This window comes from Thalassophryne amazonica, chromosome 16, assembly GCF_902500255.1.
Source record: "Thalassophryne amazonica chromosome 16, fThaAma1.1, whole genome shotgun sequence".
NCBI lineage: Eukaryota > Metazoa > Chordata > Actinopteri > Batrachoidiformes > Batrachoididae > Thalassophryne > Thalassophryne amazonica.
This window is the reverse complement of record NC_047118.1, coordinates 39,858,397-39,878,582: the sequence shown is the minus strand read 5'-3', so window position 1 is coordinate 39,878,582 and position 20,186 is coordinate 39,858,397. Positions and strand designations below refer to the sequence as shown.

Genomic DNA, 20,186 nt, shown 5'->3' with positions numbered 1-20,186 from the left:
ATAACTGAAACAATCCTTCAAATGGTGATACAAGCACCAAATTTGACACAAATACACCTTAGACATTACTCTTGAAAAAACTGACTGGCCACTTGAATTTTCAATAGGCAGCCAGGTAGGGGTCAATTGAAGCATTACACGGGGTAAAAAAAATTAAGAATGCTCCAATCAAATTGAAAACTACACCACGTTATTTGAGCATAAAGATTCCAAAAGGTATAGTTTGGACTATCTTTGAATGTTATGGAGTTCATGGGTAAAAAACAGCAAGAATGGTGACAAAGGTCAATTTCAGTTTGTACAGGGGTCAAAAATTAAAGTTGCTCCAATTTTGGTAAAATGTAATGCAAATTATTGGTTGAGCTAATAGGATTAATAAATGGAATAGTTTGGGCAGTGCTGAATGCTTGGTCTCTAAAGTAAAGGTTAAACAAGGTCAACATCCATTGGATTCTATGACAAGTGACATATGTTACCCCGTAACGTGGTAACTACTAAGCATGATACATGGTCCAAACTATTCCTTTTTAAAACCCCGTTAACTTGTAATTTGCATCACTTTTTACCAAAATTGGAGCAACTTTAACATTTGACCCCTGTAACTGAAGCTGACCTTTGTCACCATTCTTGTTTTTAATCCCATAACTCCATAGAATTCAGTCACAGATAGTCCAAATATACCTTTATGGAATATTTATGATCAGTCAAATAATGTGATGTAGTTCTCAACATGACTGGAGCATCTTTTAATTTTGACCCCTGTGTAATTCTTCATTTGACCCCTACCTGACCGCTGATTGAAATTTCAAGTAGCCAATCGTTTTTTTTCCCCAAAAGAGGAATGTCTAAGTATTTGCTCGGAATTTGCTGCATGTGTTCCGCTCTAAACACTTTTATTTGCTGCACTCGTAGGTGTAAAAGTGATGCTCAAAGTGGAACAGACGAGGGGAGGGGCGTATCTAAACTAGCCAATCGAATCGTAGCTTCCCTTGTCTCCACTCGCCGGCTGCAGCCATACAATCTTGTAACCGTTGCTTGCATTTGCTGGTTTGAGTAATATTTTGGGGTTTTCTCCATTTATAAACATGGGATTTTTATATTAAATTATGGTAATTTAAAAGGCTTATAAGAAAAGGGGTATTTTAGTCCGCTTGGTTTAACTTGCCGCTCCAAGTTAACGGCACAAATTGCTGGAATTAGCTAGCTTAGCACCATTAAGCTAGGTAAAAGAAAAGGTGCATAAAGGCTAAAAGAAGTTAAATAAGCTGATAGTAGTAAATACACGTTTCACCGGTCTGACTCTGTGAATATCACTTAAAGCAGTGTGCCGTCAAAATGAGAGGTTCTTATGGAGACAGAGATCGGGACCGTGGCCGTGACAGAGGAGGGTAAGCGGCTAAGATGAACTAGCGTGTGCGCTGCTGTTTTTAAAATGAGCTCTGTTTAAAAATGAGTTTGCCTGTAGAGAGTGCTTTGTCGATCAGATACAGTCCTGGCAGTGGCGTCGGATGATAAAAACACACAAACCGACCCTGGAATGATTTTAAAGCCATCAGAAGTGATGGCACGGAGGAGGATGCTGCGCACCAGACGATGATTTATTATTATTTTTTTTTAATCTTGCGCACACTGTTGGAACAAAAAGTTCGAAATCGGTTGAAACCCTGCTTTTAATTCTAGATTATAGGCAAAAACACTTTTTTCTTTTCAACATCATATATATTATATACTGTATAGCCAACGTATTACCTCAACCGACCAACAGGGGGCAGACAGCCTAAATTAAAACGTAACTACTTACCCCTTCCCTTATGTGTTTGGCTTGGCTGATATATTGTTGTATTTTCCCCGTAGGGAATAATAAAGTAAAATCTACATAATCTGTTATCCTGCCTTTGCAGAAATACTCGTTTTGGGTCAAACAGAGGTGGTCCACCACTGGGCAAAAAGTTTGGGAACCCTGGAGAGCGTTTGCGAAAGAAGAGATGGGACCTGAATGAGCTTCCCAAATTTGAGAAGAACTTCTACACTGAACATCCTGAAGTGCAGCGAATGGGCCAGGTATTTTTAGTAATATCCAGTAAAACCTTCCGGTGGAATATTGACTCTTTAACAATGGCTCTCAAATTGGAAGGGAGCAGAATCATTGCAAGTCAAGTCTGGAAACACAGAATAGTCCATACAAAGCGGTCCTGGGGCCGAAAAATAAAATATTGAATTCTTCATTCTAGATACAGTTCTGTTCTTAAAGGAAATTATGATGGTAGCTTCATTCATTGCTTGTACCACCCTTGCCAGGGCATCAAATTGCTAACCATTTATACTGCTTTAATGATGGTGGGGGGTTAAAGCAATGACATCTGGTTTTGCAACTTTATTATCATATACAACATTAAAAAAATATAGTTACTTGACTTCAGTTAAGCAAAGGCACATAATAATAATGACCTTTATTGTCATTGTGCACCCATACAAATTTGTCCTCTGCATTTAGATTAGAACTTTATTAATCCCTTGGGAAGACTCCCTCAAGGAAATTGAGCTTCCAGCAGCCAGCAACCATCCTACATATAGTTAGACACAGTAGGAGCAGTGGGCAGCGACAGCCCAACACCCGGGGACCAACTCCAGATGTAGAGACACTGCCTCGGTCAGGGGCAGAGAACGGAGCAGAACCTAAATAAGCGTGTTTTTGATTGTGGGAGGAAACCGGAGTGCCTGAGTACCCACACAGACACGGGAGAACATGCAAACTGCACACAGAAAGGCCCAGGCAGGAAGCGATCCCACAACCTTTTTGCAGTGAAGCAGCAGTGCTAACCACTAAGCCACCATTAATGGATCACAAACATTTCCTTCTCCAGCCATTCATAGATTTTGAGAAAAATAACCCAAAATTGAGTTGTCTGTTGTGTAGTTGTCTACTGTACATAACAATAACCATGTATTTGTTTTTGTAAAGGGAAAGGTTGACCCCCGCAGAAGCCTAATCTCTTAGATTGTAAGGCAGAAAAGGTGTACAAACATAATGCAGGATGCCAACCATTCATACAGACAATGATACATCAGCACTTCAGAGGAAATGTTGATTTCAGTGAAAATCCAAAATAAAAGTTTTTGTTTAACGAAAATGTGATTTATGTGCTGTGATGGTCTGGGGATCTGTTCAGGGTATACCTCACTTATCCCCCAGTATATTATGGGATACCCTAATTAATATTTAATTATTATCTTCTTTTGTCTTTGCTGTATCATGGATTGGGTTTGCGTTTGTATGTTTTTATTCTGTTTTCAGTATGACATTGAGGACTATCGACGAAAGAAGGAAATTACTGTTCGAGGTTCAGGCTGCCCAAAACCAGTGGCCAACTTCCACCAAGCACAATTTCCTCGTAAGCACGTGTAAACACGTTTCACATTCCAGAAACCTTTGGGCCTGGAAAGAATTCACTTTGTGCGAATATCTCTATATTTGCACATGCAACTCTATTGTGTGTGTGTGTGTGTGTGTGTGTGTGTGTGTGTGTGTGTGTGTGTGTGTGTGTGTGTGTGAGATCCAGCCTGATGTCTCTCACTTTGTAGAATATGTTATGGATGTGCTGATGCAGCAGAACTTCAAGGAGCCCACAGCCATCCAGGCACAGGGTTTTCCTGTGGCCCTCAGTGGAAGAGACATGGTGGGAATTGCTCAGACTGGCTCTGGGAAAACCTTGTCGGTGAGACCCACAGTTCACTCAGTGTTTACACACTTTACATACTGACAGATGGAACAGCAACTCAGACTTCTTCTAATGTTTCACAGTAAATCATTTACAGTGTGCACAAAAATTAAGCTAGTTGACATGTTAACATTCTTTTTGTCAATGACCTTTAATAAATTAATAGTGACTCATGCTTTAAGTTTGTTTTGATCATTTTCCTGCCTGTGGATATTATAATAATTTGATGATTAAAATACGAGAAATTGAGTTGTATAGGTGTAAATAATTGAGATCATACAGTATCAATTTCAATTTTTTTTTTTTTTGTACAGTATGTAAAGAAAATAATTGATTTCACAACAGATGCCGGAGTTAAAACACTTTCACCTTCACAGTCTGGCTCCAAAAGCAACAACATTATAAGAATATTGTCAGCCCCCTTGGAGTGGTTTCATTTTTATTACTGCAGCTCAAACAGCTGCTGAATACACAAACAGCAATGTAGCAACACATTTTGATTATTATAGTCACTCTCAAGGTACATATTGTATACATTTGGTGTTATCCTGCATCAGGATTTTCCATGGTAAGAATTCAACAGTACACACTGGGAACTGGTCACAAAAAATGCCCAGGGATTAAAATTTCAAAGTGCTTATAGGGTTATCAGCACATTAACTGCAATTTCATAACTGTGGAGGTACTAAAAAACAAAACAAAAAAACAGTCATCCTCTGAATAACAGGCACATGCTTGCCAAACAAATTTTAATATGTATAAGTACAAAAATAATATAAAATCCATATTTATCAAACAGGTGCATGCTGGTCATACGTACATCAGTAAGTATCGGCTATTCATAAATCCCATGTGTTCTAAACCACTCCTGACTGTTCGTGGTCATTTGCATTCAAAAATGGCCTTAATTGACCATATATGGTAACAAAACATCTGTTTAAAAACCATGTGTTGACAAGTCACATATGCTGTTGTATTATTTTTTAGTTCAGACTTCACAGTCACTTATGGGCACAATTTTAACAAGTTTTATGAAAAACACAAAAAGCATAAAACATTGCAATGAACAGTCGATAAACAATGATTGGTTGTTACAGCTGTCCATGAATCCTTTGTTCTCCCGCTACATCGCCGAGCTGCTGTGTTTATTAAGCTAAAATCTCTCCATTTGAAATTTCAGCAATGAAAATAGTGTTGTTGGATTTTTTACACAAAATTTCAGGAGGGTAACTATTTTCTTTATGTCTTGTTCGAGGTGCTTGTTGCTGAGGTTGAAGCCAAAAGCTGCTGTTTAGTTCACACAGGTGTCTTTTGTAGGTTTTGACAGCAGTGAAGCTACATATCTGTTTCTACCTCCACATAATTACTAATTGTGTACTTATTAATTTGAGGAAATAAAGAACATATGCAGATGAGGTAGCATGCTGTGACGACAGCAATGCTTTCTAGTTGTAGTTTCCTTGTTCTACCACTAGATGGCGAGTGTATGCACAGTCAGAGAGCTGTGTGTATACAGCGTATGTCGGCACATAAGTACAAGTTGCACACGCACATAAATAAAAACTGGTAAATTCCACACTTTGCATAGAAATTGTAACACGCACATCTACCAGTTTGAAGAAAGACCTCTGATCATACTCACCCTGCCCACCAGCGCTTTTGAGTGCACATCACCTTGTTAAGAATAGCTGGTCTTTCAAAATGGCAAAAGAAAACCCCAAGCGTTCCTTTTGACCTTGTAGTGAGGGAGTTTTTTTTTTAGTGTTAAATACTTTTTTTTTCCTGTTTTCAGTATCTCCTGCCTGCCATTGTGCACATCAACCATCAGCCTTACTTGGAGCGAGGAGATGGGCCTATTGTACGTGAGGACATAGGTCATGCTGAAAATAACACACCTTTATGTTAGTGCCAGATGATACGGTTAATTATCATTTCAGTCATTATACCAGTGTTGTTAATAATATTTTCTGATATAAATACAAAACATATTACAGTTGTATTTATTGTTTTGCATAATCACACTAATACAGAAAGCAACAAAATGTGTTTCCCTCATGCAAAGACAAAAAGCTTTTTTAAATTTATAATTGTGTTTATTTTAATTGCTTAGAATAATTTATTTGGTTAAAAGAAATAATTTGCTCCAAAGTGTCAAATGATATATGTTGATGGTTAATAAACAATCAATGTGAATTATTGTTTTGACAGTTTTATATCCTCTGTTACACTAAACAATGTTTGTCATTATTTATGTATTTCCCCAGTGCTTGGTTCTGGCCCCCACCAGAGAACTTGCACAGCAAGTCCAGCAGGTGGCGTATGACTATGGAAAATCATCCCGCATCAAAAGCACTTGTGTGTATGGTGGCGCACCGAAGGGACCTCAGATCCGGGACCTGGAGAGAGGTCAGGCGGATTTGGTGTTTCGCTGATGTTTTCTCTTTTATAACATAGTATGTTATAAAAGTATGTTTTTTCAAAAATTAGTTTGTTTGAATATTTATGCCTTTACATCCACACTGGACTAATGTGTGGATTTTAATTTCTTGTAGGTGTTGAGATCTGCATTGCCACTCCGGGTCGTCTGATTGACTTTCTTGAGGCTGGAAAAACAAATCTGCGCCGTTGCACATATTTAGTTCTGGATGAGGCTGACCGTATGCTGGACATGGGTTTTGAGCCCCAGATTCGCAAGATTGTTGACCAGATCAGGGTAATGTTGAGGAGTTCCACATCAGCAGTTTGATAAAACATTACATGTATTTTTGTTATTTCAACACTGCAGAGTTTAAGGTTCTCTCATTGGTCAGGGTCTTACGCTTTAGTGTTTAAAGAGTGAAAGATTATGGTTTAAATTTTTCCCTGGTCCTTTTTTGTCTATTACCAGCTTAGTCCTTGCTTTTGTTTGTTTTACATGTTGTGTGTACAGCCTGACAGGCAGACCCTGATGTGGAGCGCAACCTGGCCTAAAGAGGTTCGCCAGCTGGCTGAAGATTTCCTGAAGGACTACATCCAGATCAATGTTGGAGCTCTGGAACTCAGCGCCAATCACAACATTCTTCAGATAGTTGATGTCTGTATGGAAAATGAGAAGGAAAACAAGTAAGAGTTGAAGGATTTTTATTTGCTTAGAGAAAGTACATTTTGTTTTGTTGGGTTTGTTTTTTTACGTTGCAATACTACTCACAAGGACTTTTACCATACTAAAGGTCTGTTACCGGTTCATGTTTCCACCAGAAGGACCAGAGCTGGTGTGCGTGTCTGTGTGAGTGAACGGGTGAACGTGATGAATCATTGTAAAGCACTTTATTCAGATCTGCCTTTGATGGAAAAGTGCTCCAGAAATCCAGTTCTTTTAAAAAATAAAATAAATTGGCTTGGCAATAGTGGCTGAAAGAGATAAATGTATTACACAGCTCATATTTGTTGATGTAAAATAAGCTGTGCTGTGTACCGCAAACATTGAATTCATGGACTTTATTAAGCACCTTGTTCTGCACATTTTAAATCATTTTGTCCTCAGACTGATCCAGCTGATGGAGGAGATTATGGCTGAGAAGGAGAATAAGACCATCATCTTTGTGGAGACAAAGAAACGCTGTGATGATCTCACGCGTAGGATGAGGCGAGATGGGTGAGTAACATACAGCTGGCAATGAAACACCACTATTTAGACTTGAAAATACCTTTTACACTAATTAATTCATGATGCCTCTAGTGTTTAGATTGTTCTTCTCGACCCATTTACACTCAACAGTTTGTGTGAACATCTTTAAATTGTTCCGTAGCTCAGCCGGAGGAGTGGTGGTAGATTTCCTAAAATATATTAACAGAGAATAGTTTGGAAACTCTTAAAGCCATATAATCCTAATTGGCTGTTTGTGTTTTAGGTGGCCTGCCATGTGCATTCATGGAGACAAGAACCAACCAGAGAGAGACTGGGTGCTAACAGGTAAGGTACAGCCATCTACCTTACCTCTGGATTCATATGTAATCTAATCCACATACATTTGAACTACAGTACAAAGATTTTTATCATCCACATTCTTGTGGTTGTTGAAATCTTTTTCCCTTGTTTGGGATGTTTTGGTTCCTTGTTTTGTAGAATTTCGCAGCGGCAAAGCTCCCATCCTCATTGCTACCGATGTGGCCTCACGTGGTCTAGGTATGTCCTTTGTGTTTACAGTAAAGAAAATTCTATCCATAGTGTAATCGCACCTTAACATGCAGACAGGTGACAAATTAAAGGATAAACCTGAAGCAGGAGGTGTAATTCATAGTACAAGTAACATCCAGTTATCCTCTGTGGCTGAGGCAGCTGATTTTGTATTATGGTGGTAAGAGGAAAAGACTGAGTTGACTTTGAAAGAAGGATTCTTGGGGCATAGGTGTGAGGAGCTTCAGTCACAATGACTATTCAAGTGGTTACGGTTTCAATAGTAACAGTGACAAAAATGAGGCTTTTGCATCTATGGGAAAGGCGCTAAATAGGGCTGGAAATAGTAAGCAGCTGTAAACATCTGATGACCCTGCTGCTTGTGGATTAGTTCAATATGTCAGCAAAAACAGCTGTTCCTTAGATGAGTGGTAATGTCAATGCTGGACTAGACTGTCAGCAAGAACAGTCTGTCCACATTTAAAGAGGGATATTATAGTAGCGGTGCACTCCACAAACCCCTCATTACAATATTAAAGGGGAACAGAAACACTTTTTGAAAATTTGTTTGTGCATTCCTAGGTAAAAAAGTAAATGTTATTCATGCACTTGCAGAATGTTTAAGCGCAGTGTAGATAATATTGTTTGAATCAAATGTGCCCCTAAATTGACATGTAAATCACCATTTGCTGAAGTCAGTGGAGGGCACTTCTGGTTGACATCACTGGTTGGGGTGTTCCGGGCAGTTTACTGAGCTCGCACATTGAAATTCTATTAGTCTCATAAAGAAACAGGTGGAATATCCCAGAAAGCTGTGCATGTTTACAAAGCCACAAACGGAGGAACAAGGGAGACAGTATTTCCTTCAATAAGTAAGTGGTTTTGGTTATTCTTGTCACTTTGTCTGTGACATTTGCTTGATAAACAGATGTATGTTTCCTGCCCGTGACTGTGTCATCCGAGAACAAGGACGACACTTACACAACCATTCACACAGAAAGATGTGCACACACACCACTGACTTCATGAAAGAAACTTGGTCAATAAAGGATAATTGTGTAAAAATATTATCTATATATAAGTGTTTCGTAATGGTTTTAGGAGCTGTTATGCTGAAAGCAGCAGCAGTGCAGCTTAACAGCGCAGATCCGTTTCTGTGTAGGCTCTCAGTTGTCCAGGTGGTTTCCATAGTAGAGAAGCTTGAATCTTCGACTGGACTGGGTTGCGTAGATCCGTGTAACTTTCAATTCTAATACTTCAGAATGTGTGGATGTCAGAGTAAGTTTAATACTTTCCTAACATGATTTAATGTTAATTATACTCAACAAAAATATAAACGCAACACTTTTGGTTTTGCTCCCATTTTGTATGAGATGAACTCAAAGATCTAAAACTTTTTCCACGTACACAATATCACCATTTCCCTCAAATATTGTTCACAAACCAGTCGAAATCTGTGATAGTGAGCACTTCTCCTTTGCTGAGATAATCCATCCCACCTCACAAGTGTGCCATATCAAGATGCTGATTAGACACCATGATTAGTGCACAGGTGTGCCTTAGACTGCCCACAATAAAAGGCCACTCTGAAAGGTGCAGTTTTGTTTTACTGGGGGGGAATACCAGTCAGTATCTGGTGTGACCACCATATGCCTCATGCAGTGCAACACATCTCCTTCGCATCATCCGTGAAGAGAACACCTCTCCAACGTGCCAAACGCCAGCGAATGTGAGCATTTGCCCACTCAAGTTGGTTACGACGACGAACTGGAGTCAGGTCGAGACCCTGATGAGGACGACGAGCATGCAGATGAGCTTCCCTGAGACGGTTTCTGACAGTTTGTGCAGAAAGTCTTTGGTTATGCAAACCGATTGTTTCAGCAGCTGTCCGAGTGGCTGGTCTCAGACGATCTTGGAGGTGAACATGCTGGATGTGGAGGTCCTGGGCTGGTGTGGTTACACGTGGTCTGCGGTTGTGAAGCTGGTTGGATGTACTGCCAAATTCTCTGAAACGCCTTTGGAGATGGCTTATGGTAGAGAAATGAAAATTCAATACACGAGCAACAGCTCTGGTTGACATTCCTGCTGTCAGCATGCCAATTGCACGCTCCCTCAAATCTTGCGACATCTGTGGCATTGTGCTGTGTGATAAAACTGCTCCTTTCAGAGTGGCCTTTTATTGTGGACAGTCTAAGACACACCTGTGCACTAATCATGGTGTCTAATCAGCATCTTGATATGGCACACCTGTGAGGTGGGATGGATTATCTCAGCAAAGGAGAAGTGCTCACTATCACAGATTTAGACTGGTTCGTGAACAATATTTGAGGGAAATGGTGATATTGTGTATGTGGAAAAAGTTTTAGATCTTTGAGTTCATCTCATACAAAATGGGAGCAAAACCAAAAGTGTTGCGTTTATATTTTTGTTGAGTATAATTTTACTGGCTTGATTTCCAGGTCAGAATGGCATTTTGACACATATTTTGAGAGTGTTTTTCTGAGTGTGTTCAGTCACGAATCCCCATTGAAAATGCATTAACAGCCGTGAACATCGTCAATATTTTTCCCGGGTTTTGAGGTGTCATGTCGCTGTACATGAAGGGACGTTCACATTTGGGGCGCAGCATTGGGAGTGCGGACTCTAGTAGTCATATGTAACCTCTTTGTTGGTGCCTCTGACAGGAAATCTCAGAACGAGGCTCATCTTCCCCCCAACCAGTGACGTCACTCGCCTAACTTGCATAAATGATGGCAGCCAGTTGATGTCAAAGCATCTCAGACCACGACTAAAACAAGGTTTTCTGTAGATGTTTTATGGTCTTTAGTGTTTCTTGAACTATCAAAAGAATGCATTTTTGTGTTTATTCATGCTATAAATAATCCGTGGGCGTTTCTGTTCCCCTTTAAATGCACATTTGAGAGTTCAGATGTACAAAAATAATCAGCATCAGGTGTTTTTCTAAACTGGGAAATAAGGGCATCACGCCCCCTTGCCAAAATGGTGGGGGGGTTTTTGCATTATTCCTAGCATACAGGCTTCCCCTCAGCGATTGTTTTTTCCGTAAATACATAACATTGATGCCAGGAAATGGCAAGCTCATTCATAATAATTGGCTCAGACCCGGGGGGTTCGGACGACCCATCCACTTTGCCCACTTTTGCCATGATTTTCATCCTGGTGCCTCTTCAGGATCTTTACTGGCTCTCTACTGGTATTATTGAAGTGCCAGTATAACATGATTGGTACGTGGACCTGTAATCACTCTCTGTGTTTACATCAGCGTTTGAGGCTGTGAGCTGTCTGTCTGCTGTTTTGTGCAGCAGGTCTGAGTTGAAAAAAAAAGAGCTCACTTCTGTGTTTCTGTATCTGTTATCTTCACTTCACCTGCTTCACTGTTGCCATGTGTGTTTGAGTGCATGCTTGCATATCCAGAGCTGTCTGGGCCCTGCTTGCGGTGAAATTCCGACACAGCTCAGCCAAAAATGCCAGCAAAATATACCATTTGATAAGTAGATATTGTAATTTTCATGACAGACCTACGAGGTCTATTAGAAAATAGAAATATCCGACCTTATTATTTTTTTCAAAAACCGTATGGATTTGAATCACGTGTGATTACATCAGACATGCTTGAACCCTCGTGGGCATGCGAGAGTTTTTCACGCCTGTCGGTTATGTCATTCGCCTGTGGGCAGTCTTTGAGTGAGGAGTCGCCCACCCTCTCGTCGATTTTTTTCATTGTTTAGGAATGGCTCAGAGACTGCTGCTTTGTTTGATCAAAATTTTTTCAAAATTGTAAGGCACAACTGAGTGGACACCATTCGATAAATTCAGCTGGTTTTCGGTAAAAATTTTAACGGCTGATGAGAGATTTAGGTCTGGTAGTGTCACTGTAAGGACAGCCCACGGCGCCTGACGGCGATCTGCGCTTCGAGGCGGCAGCGTCTCGCCGTTTCAAGTTGAAAACTTCCACATTTCAGGCTCTGTTGACCCAGTAAGTTGTCAGAGAACAGAGAACTTTCAGAAGAAGTCGGCATGAGGAGTTTATTCGGACATTCCATTGTTACCGGACATTTTGTAATGAAAGAACGTGCGGGCAGAGTCGCATGTCGGGCCGGACCCGACCGCGGGGGGTCGCGACAGGAAAAACACCTCCGTTGGAAACCTTAACGGGCAAGTTGGAACATGCCCAAGCTGTTAAACAATTTCTCAGTTACTCACTTGTTGAAAGCCATCAAAAGCCGCCTGAATTTTACAAATGGTTTTCAACACGGAGGTGTTTTTCCTGTCGCGACGCACACAGATTCGCCGAGTCGTCACGGAAACGACTCGGCGAAATTGCGCGCACGTTCTTTCATTACAAAATGTCCTTAAACAGTGGAATGTCCGCATAAAGTCCTCATGCCGGCCTCTTCTGAATCTTCTCTGTTCTCTCACGACGTCCTGTGTGAATTAAGCCTTAAATTAGGATGTTTTCAGGTAGAAACAGGCCGACGACGGCGCCTGGAAGCGCTGCGCGACGTCCCGCTCCGTGGGAAGTCCTTACAGCGACAGAAACACCCCATAATCTCTCATCAGCCGTTAAACTTTTCACCGAAAACCAGCTGAATTTCTCGAATAGTGTCCACTCGGATATTACTCACAGGTCCAGAAAAAATTTTGATAAAGCAACGCGCACCGTCTCGAGCAGCGTGTGAAACAAAGGAATTCAGCGGAGGAGGGCTGGACCACATCTCACTCAAGGCCTGCCCACAGGGAAATGACGTCACCGACACGCGTGAAAAAACTCACGCATGCACACGAGGGTTCAAGCATGATTGGTGTAATCGCACGTCATTCAAATCCATGTAGTTAAAAAAAAATAAAAGTGTCGGTTTCTTATCTAATAGACCTCATATATGTGGCACAGACCAAGAATGTGGTAGAGGTCTAAATGCTTGACCTCTACAGTGAGGGGATCAGGTGGTTCTGTTATAGGAGGCATTTTTGGGTCCACTTTAGAGAGAAGGTTACAAGGTGTCACTGAATGGTTTGATGAGAATGAGAAGTTGTACATCGCCTGCTATGAGCTTTGCAGTCACCAGATCTCAACCCAGTGGGAATGCTTTGAGACGATTTTTAGACCGATGTGGGACACAGTGGTTTCCAATATCATTAACACCAATTGAGGGAAAATATTTTGGAAGAAAGGTGTTCCATCCCTACATTAGAGTTCCACAGACTTGTAGAATCAATGCCAAGGTGCATTCAAGGTTTTCTGGTGGCACATGGTAGCCCAACACCTTACCAGGACACATAATGTGGGGTTTTCTTTTAATTTGTCACCCAACTGTAGTACGTACAAGTTGTTTGACCATTTCATGTAAGTGATCAGCATTTTCACATGATTCAGTCTGACGTTTATGTTTTTCTAAAGAATGCTATACTTCTCAGATAAAGTCAGTTATCTAAGAAGTATATTATAATTGAAGTGTAATTTACTGTGAAGCTTTAAGCCTCTTTGCTTTATTGGATAACTGAAAAACACTTAACATAGGGTTGATATGAAATTGTGTAGCTGTAAGGGGTAAGGCTACTACAGCAGCCTCTTACACCAATCAATTTTTAACCTAATTCTGTGTTCATTTGTTTTCTTTTCATTTTATTTTTGTTTCCAAGTCTCTCTACCGGCAACTAGAAGCACACAGGCCCTTGGGAGCCTGCAGCCGGACCTAGGCATGACAAATCTAAACCTGATTTGGGGAGAGAGAAGGCCTGATTAATCAATCCCAGATACAGCCATCTCCACTGAAAAGCTAAGACAGAGCCCACCAACAAATCTCAACTTCCCCCCCCTTTCCAGGACACTGGCTACCTGGACGACAGGGGTGAGCGAGTGCAGAGTGCTGCTGGGCTCCCAAATTTGAAGCGAGGGTCAGGGCGGCTGTCAGACCAGAGGGCGAAGAGGGGGGTACGGAGGAGGGTGACTTCCCTCGACCATGCCATCATCACAACTACGCACCACACTGACTGTAACCACATAGCAACCAGCTAACTCCCTCTGGCTGCTTTCCAGCAGTCTGATGGGATATGCAACTTTTCCCTCCTTAAGGAGCTACACTCGCATTTATAATGTGGATAGTAAAAATTTTCACCAAAATTAGAACCTCATGTCCACTTGTTTATGATCCCTGAAGCAAGAAGACAAAGAAACATCTTCAAGGAAGTGAGGGTGGAAAGCAGCCAAAGCCGGGCATGGACGCTCCCCTCTGACCTGCCCCCTGATGCCAGCCCCTGACACCCCCCCACCACTGGCTGTGCCGGCCAGCCTCTCCCTCTGCGGAGGTCATGTCTGGTCCTGGCTGGCAGGAGTCCTGGCCTGGAGGAGTCACCTCTGTAATTGATTTTCTTTCCTGCCTCACTCTCTCTTTTCCCTTCCATTTCTTTAATGTTTGTCTTTTTTTCCACCCATATCTCTTTTCTCTGCCACCTCAAACCTCTGCTTCTGGACTTTTTTTGTCTCTTTTATTTTGTTTCCTGTCTGCCTCTGTGCTCTGACTTTCTACCGACCTTCACCTACACTGTTTGTCTTTCAACACTTTTGTCCACCAGTGTTGTCTGTATTTAACTCGCCAGCTCCCGATGACTTTCTGAATCCCCCTCTTTGCACAAACTGTCAGGACTGGAATGGCCTGGCAGAGTCCAGTGTCTCTTTCCGTTTACAGAAAACCTCCACGTGTCTGTTTGTTGTTACTGGCTCTGTGATGTCACTGAGAGTAAGCTGGGAGTCGTTTGGAACAAGACCAGCATGCCCCCTTTGAGAAACCGCTTCACATCATAACTAGAAACACCTTTTCACTGCCTCTCCACCTGTCACCCCACACTGCACAAAACCGGCAGCAGTGTCACCAAGTCAAACATGAAGAGGCACAAATAAGACTATAGAGTATGACAGCTTCCCAGCACAGTCCCGCTGGAGTTCTGCTCCAGTCTCAAGCACTGGGAGTGTTGTGGAGGAGTGGTGAGGTGGGACAGAGGACACTTTTTGTCCTGTGCGCTCTCCTCCTACCCCTGTAGAGCTCCTAGGACTGGTGCAGGGTGGGGGGACAGAGGTTTAACCTTGTAAGTCATCACTAAATCTCTCATACAGGGTAAGTACCTCAACACCCAGCTTCCCCAAACGTAACAATCATGCTTCCAAACTAATATTTTGACCCCAAACTAATCCAGTGTTGTTGAGCCCTGAAATAAGAAACAGACTTTGAGTACTTTAGGACAAATTTCTTACAAAACGTGTATGTGTATTATAAGTTTTACTTTAGACTGCTCAAGCTAATTTTAATTTTAAATGTACTCTTTCCTAACATCAATTTCCCCCTTATTTAAACAATTCCCCCATGTTCTTCAACAAACTTGTGTAATATTACGTAAATGGATTCTCAAGAAACATGGACTTCTGCCAAAGCCAGTAGTCCATTTTTCTAGCCCCATTTGTTACCCTACAGTGATTAAGATCCTAAGAGAAGATTTGGTTCTGAACTTTTATCCTGATCAAAATCCTACACATTCACAGATATAATCACTGTGTGTAGTATTTTCTGAACTATATAATATAAATAAATAAATAATAAATAAATAAATAATTATATATATATATTCATTCCTGTAATGTTAAGGGAGGCGTGACTTGATGGATCCGCCCCTTTATCCAGATTGACAGAATGACTGACAAACCAACTACATCAAAGTGCTCAGAGAACATGTGGATGCCACGCCCACATTTCAAATCATCAGTCATGTACAAAAAATGTTACATGGGCTTTTTAACCGGTCAGCATCGCTGAGAAAACATATGAAACTCATTTCATAAAATTTGCCATTTTCCTGTTTATCAGCATTAAGCCAGAATATTGACCTTGATTGTTCACATTCCTAATAAAAATCAAATCAGTTCTTGCCATCCAGTAGCCCGGTTTGCTCAAAATCCATTCATGTGTTGTAAAGATATTTTTTTCTAAAATACATAAATGCAAAGTTACACAGGTGATCACACAGCTCTGGCAGCATCACAAACAAACATTAAAGAAAGCAATCGTCTTGCTGACTTGATTTGTTGCTATGTGAATGTGGCAGATTGAGCTTTGTTTTTAGAAAGAATATTGTAATTTCATTGTGTAACTGATGCAGAAATTATATCAAAATGTCTTACAGGTGAGTGAAACTTTCAGAGGATGACTAGTATCCAAAAAAGTACAAAGCAAATTGGAGCATGTTGTGACTGTCCTCACTGACTTTGTCCTGACTCGTCTTTGCGTCTTTCCCTCCTCTAATTGTAAATGCACTGGTCTGTGTGTGCTTCAATCACCAAGACGTGGAGGATGTCAAGTTTGTCATCAATTATGACTACCCCAACTCATCTGAGGATTACATCCATCGCATTGGCCGGACGGCCCGCAGCACCAACAAAGGCACAGCATACACCTTCTTCACTCCAGGGAACCTCCGCCAGGCCCGCGAGCTGATCCGGGTGCTGGAAGAGGCCCGGCAGGCCATCAATCCCAAACTGCTGCAGCTGGTCGACACTGGCCGAGGAGGAGGTGAGAATAGAATTTCCTTTGCATTTTATGTGGCGGCCATTTCACTGCTGACAGCTGGTTATAAAACCAGCATTCAGAAACCAAACTATTAATTAACCAGACCAAAAAAAAAACGAACAATGGAATGAATCCCAATTGAAAGTGGGGTTGGATATTGGCAAGGACCTCACAATAATGAATGTTTTCTATATACCCACTTATTCCAAACAAGGGACATTGGGGGGGGGGTCTATCCCAGCGGTCACTGGGTGAGAGGTGGGGTACATCCTGGACGGGCCACTAGTTTATCGCAGGGTCGCATATAGACAAACACATTTACTCGCTCACAACTACAGTCAACTTATGCTTGCATTCACACCGCACGCCACGCGATGCCACAAATTAACTTCCCTCACCTGGCAATGGACGCGCCACCATTGCCTAGTGTGTCGCTCTTCTTTCGCTGCAAAAATTCGCCCCGAAGCATCATCAAATAGGACAAGCTTCCATTCCGCTCGCCATCAAGTCTACATGGCGGACCTTGATCACACGGAGCAAGCTGCTGTGCTCTATTTGTTGTGGAAAGCTGACAAACGTCGCCAGCGGCGCCATCCCTGGGTTCACAACATCCTCATGAGATGTTCCCAATTCGGGGAGTTTCATTATTTGCTGCAGGAGCTGCAGGAGCTCCAGTTTGAGGACCTCCTGTCCTGTTCGCGCGTGTACATGTAAACAAAGAAAAGAAAGGAAAAGAAAAACTGGCTACCGCTGTGGTGTGATTAGACACCATGATTAGTGCACAGGTGTGCCTTAGACTGTCCACAATAAAAGGCCACTCTGAAAGGTGCAGTTTTGTTTTATTGGGGGGGGATACCAGTCAGTATCTGGTGTGACCACCATTTGCCTCACGCAGTGCAACACATCTCCTTCGCATAGAGTTGATCAGGTTGTCAATTGTGGCCTGTGGAATGTTGGTCCACTCCTCTTCAATGGCTGTGCGAAGTTGCTGGATATTGGCAGGAACTGGTGCACGCTGTTGTATACGCCAGTCCAGAGCATCCCAAACATGCTCAATGGGTGACATGTCCGGTGAGTATGCCGACCATGCAAGAACTGGGACATTTTCAGCTTCCAAGAATTGTGTACAGATCCTTGCAACATGGGGCCGTGCATTATCCTGCTGCAACATGAGGTGATGTTCTTGGATGTATGGCACAACAATGGGCCTCAGGATCTCGTCACGGTATCTCTGTGCATTCAAAATGCCATCAATAAAATGCACCTGTGTTCTTCCCCCATAACAGACGCCTGCCCATACCATAACCCCACCACCAGCATGGGCCACTCGATCCACAACATTGACATCAGAAAACCGCTCACCCACACGACGCCACACACGCTGTCTGCCACCTGCCCTGGACAGTGTGAACCGGGATTCATCCGTGAAGAGAACACCTCTCCAACGTACCAAATGCCAGCGAATGTGAGCATTTGCCCACTCAAGTCGGTTACGATGACGAACTGGAGTCAGGTGGAGACCCCGATGAGGACGACGAGCATGCAGATGAGCTTCCCTGAGACGGTTTCTGACAGTTTGTGCAGAAATTCTTTGGTTATGCAAACTGATTGTTTCAGCAGCTGTCCGAGTGGCTGGTCTCAGACGATCTTGGAGGTGAACATGCTGGATGTGGAGGTCCTGGGCTGGTGTGGTTACACGTGGTCTACGGTTGTGAGGCGGGTTGGATGTACTGCCAAATTCTCTGAAACGCCTTTGGAGACGGCTTATGGTAGAGAAATGAACATTCAATACACGAGCAACAGCTCTGGTTGACATTCCTGCTGTCAGCATGCCAATTGCACGCTTCCTCATATCTTGCAACATCTGTGGCATTGTGCTGTGTGATAAAACTGCACCTTTGAGTGGCCTTTTATTGTGGGCAGTCTAAGGCACACCTGTGCACTAATCATGGTGTCTAATCAGCATCTTGGTATGGCACACCTGTGAGGTGGGATGGATTATCTCAGCAAAGAAGTGCACACTATCACAGATTTAGACTGGTTTGTGAACAATATTTGAGGGAAATGGTGATATTGTGTATGTGGAAAAAGTTTTAGATCTTTGAGTTCATCTCATACAAATGAGATCATGCCATCAAACCAAAAGTGTTGCGTTTATATTTTTGTTGAGTGTATAAACTCCAGACATCTCAACGTCACTACATATCCAGTCCCTGATTGATCATTGTGGCGTGGCAAGACGAAAAGTTCAGATTTTTCAACTTGGGGAGGAGGGCAACGCGGTATTACGCCACAAACGCGCCAGTTGCTCAAAATTGTTTCATTCGCGTTCGTGTCGCATTGCGTGGCTTGAACGTTTGTGGCGCCACGTGTCCTTCCATTGGGATTACATGGCAAGCTGTCTCCGCCGTCACTTGCATGGCGTGCGGTGTGAACACGGCATTAAAATTTCCAATTCTCCCCCAAATCTGCATGTCTTTGGAAGTGGGAGGAAGCCGGAGCACTTGGAGTGAACGCGCACAAACATTGGGAGAACATACAAACTCCACACAGAAAGGACCAAGTGGGAAGCGAGCCCAGAACCTCCTTCTGTGAGCCAGCAGTGCTAACCACAAAGCCCTCCCTTCAGAAAAATGTGCTAAATAGTTTGAGACGGTTTAAAAAAAAAAAAAAAAAACACCTCAAATGTTACGTTAGACAGTTTTGCATTTTGTTCCCTTTTTATAGCCTTAAAACAAAAAAGGGCTTTGCTTGTTTTCCTGCAGGTGGCCGGCCTCGTTTCCGTGGCAACTCCAATTCTAACAACCCCAACCTCATGTACCAGGATGAGTGTGACCGGCGAATGCGCTCTGTGGGTAGCGGTAAGGACAGCCACGAGGGCAACAGCAGCAGCTACGGCAGAGTCGGGCGCGGAGGGAGCAGCCGCGACGTCGATAACTCCTCCTCCTACAGAGATCGTAGCAACAGGGATGGAGGGCGGAGCTACTCCACCAACAACAACCAGTACCAGAACAGCAGCAGCAGTCAGTATGGTGGCTTGAGGGGCGGGTCTGGGCCAGTGGGTGGGGGAATGTCCCAGCCCCCAAAACTGCCATTATCAACTCCTAAACCTCTGATGGCCCAACAGTTCAACCCCCCTAAAACCATGATGGGCCTGATGGGCCACTCCCCCTTCCAGTTTTCTCCGCCGCTGCAGCCCTCCAGCAGAAAATAATATGAACAGAGTCACTCAGATCAGTCTTAAATTTTAGTCACAAATGTTTTCTGAGCCTTTGAGGGTTCATGTTTAAATCAGTATTCCAGTTCTGAGCTGGTACAGGTCGAGGCACAAATCAGTACATTTTTCAACATCAAAGCAGTTTTAAGACGTGTAGCGAGTTCCAAATTTTAACTGACAAGTCCTTGCCAGTTCTATCTGTTTACCAAAACTTGATGTACCTCATTACTTTTTTTTTGTAGAACTGTTTTTGTGTTGAGGTTCTTGATGCTGCTGTAGAGGATTCGTAGTGTCTTCGTTTGCCTTTAAGTGTGTAAAAGGTTAATGCTTGAGCTCTGATTTGTTTTTGACAATTTGAAAACTTCAAAGCTGCTGCTTCACTTGAGCTGTAGAAGAATCTTTAGATCCTGATGTATCTTGAGCTAAATTAAAACAGCTGTAATGTCACTCTTCTTTTTGACATTTAACTCTAAGTTGCATTGAATTTAGTATCTCTATCAACTCAAATGCAGGTAAAC

The 20,186-nt window shown here is 42.4% G+C and overlaps 1 protein-coding gene across 1 annotated transcript; it reads left to right on the top strand.

Moving 5' to 3' along the window:
- Positions 1-1,211: 1,211 nt before the first annotated feature.
- LOC117527318 (probable ATP-dependent RNA helicase DDX17) lies at positions 1,212-19,979 on the top strand. The gene is made up of 13 exons (XM_034189626.1): positions 1,212-1,388; positions 1,902-2,061; positions 3,296-3,392; positions 3,583-3,716; positions 5,512-5,577; positions 5,984-6,125; positions 6,272-6,432; positions 6,649-6,821; positions 7,243-7,353; positions 7,610-7,671; positions 7,825-7,884; positions 16,227-16,454; positions 19,217-19,979. Exons 1-13 carry the CDS (start codon positions 1,336-1,338, stop codon positions 19,663-19,665), a joined length of 1,896 nt encoding a protein of 631 aa, XP_034045517.1. The 5' UTR covers positions 1,212-1,335; the 3' UTR covers positions 19,666-19,979.
- Positions 19,980-20,186: the final 207 nt, after the last annotated feature.

Excerpts from the sequence above, each read along its gene's own strand:
- LOC117527318 (XM_034189626.1), top strand. The coding sequence starts at position 1,336 with ATGAGAGGTTCTTATGGAGACAGAGATCGGGACCGTGGCCGTGACAGA. Across the intron at positions 7,672-7,824 it reads GAGAGACTGGGTGCTAACAG|AATTTCGCAGCGGCAAAGCT; the intron begins GTAAGGTACAGC and ends CTTGTTTTGTAG. Across the intron at positions 7,885-16,226 it reads TGTGGCCTCACGTGGTCTAG|ACGTGGAGGATGTCAAGTTT; the intron begins GTATGTCCTTTG and ends TCAATCACCAAG.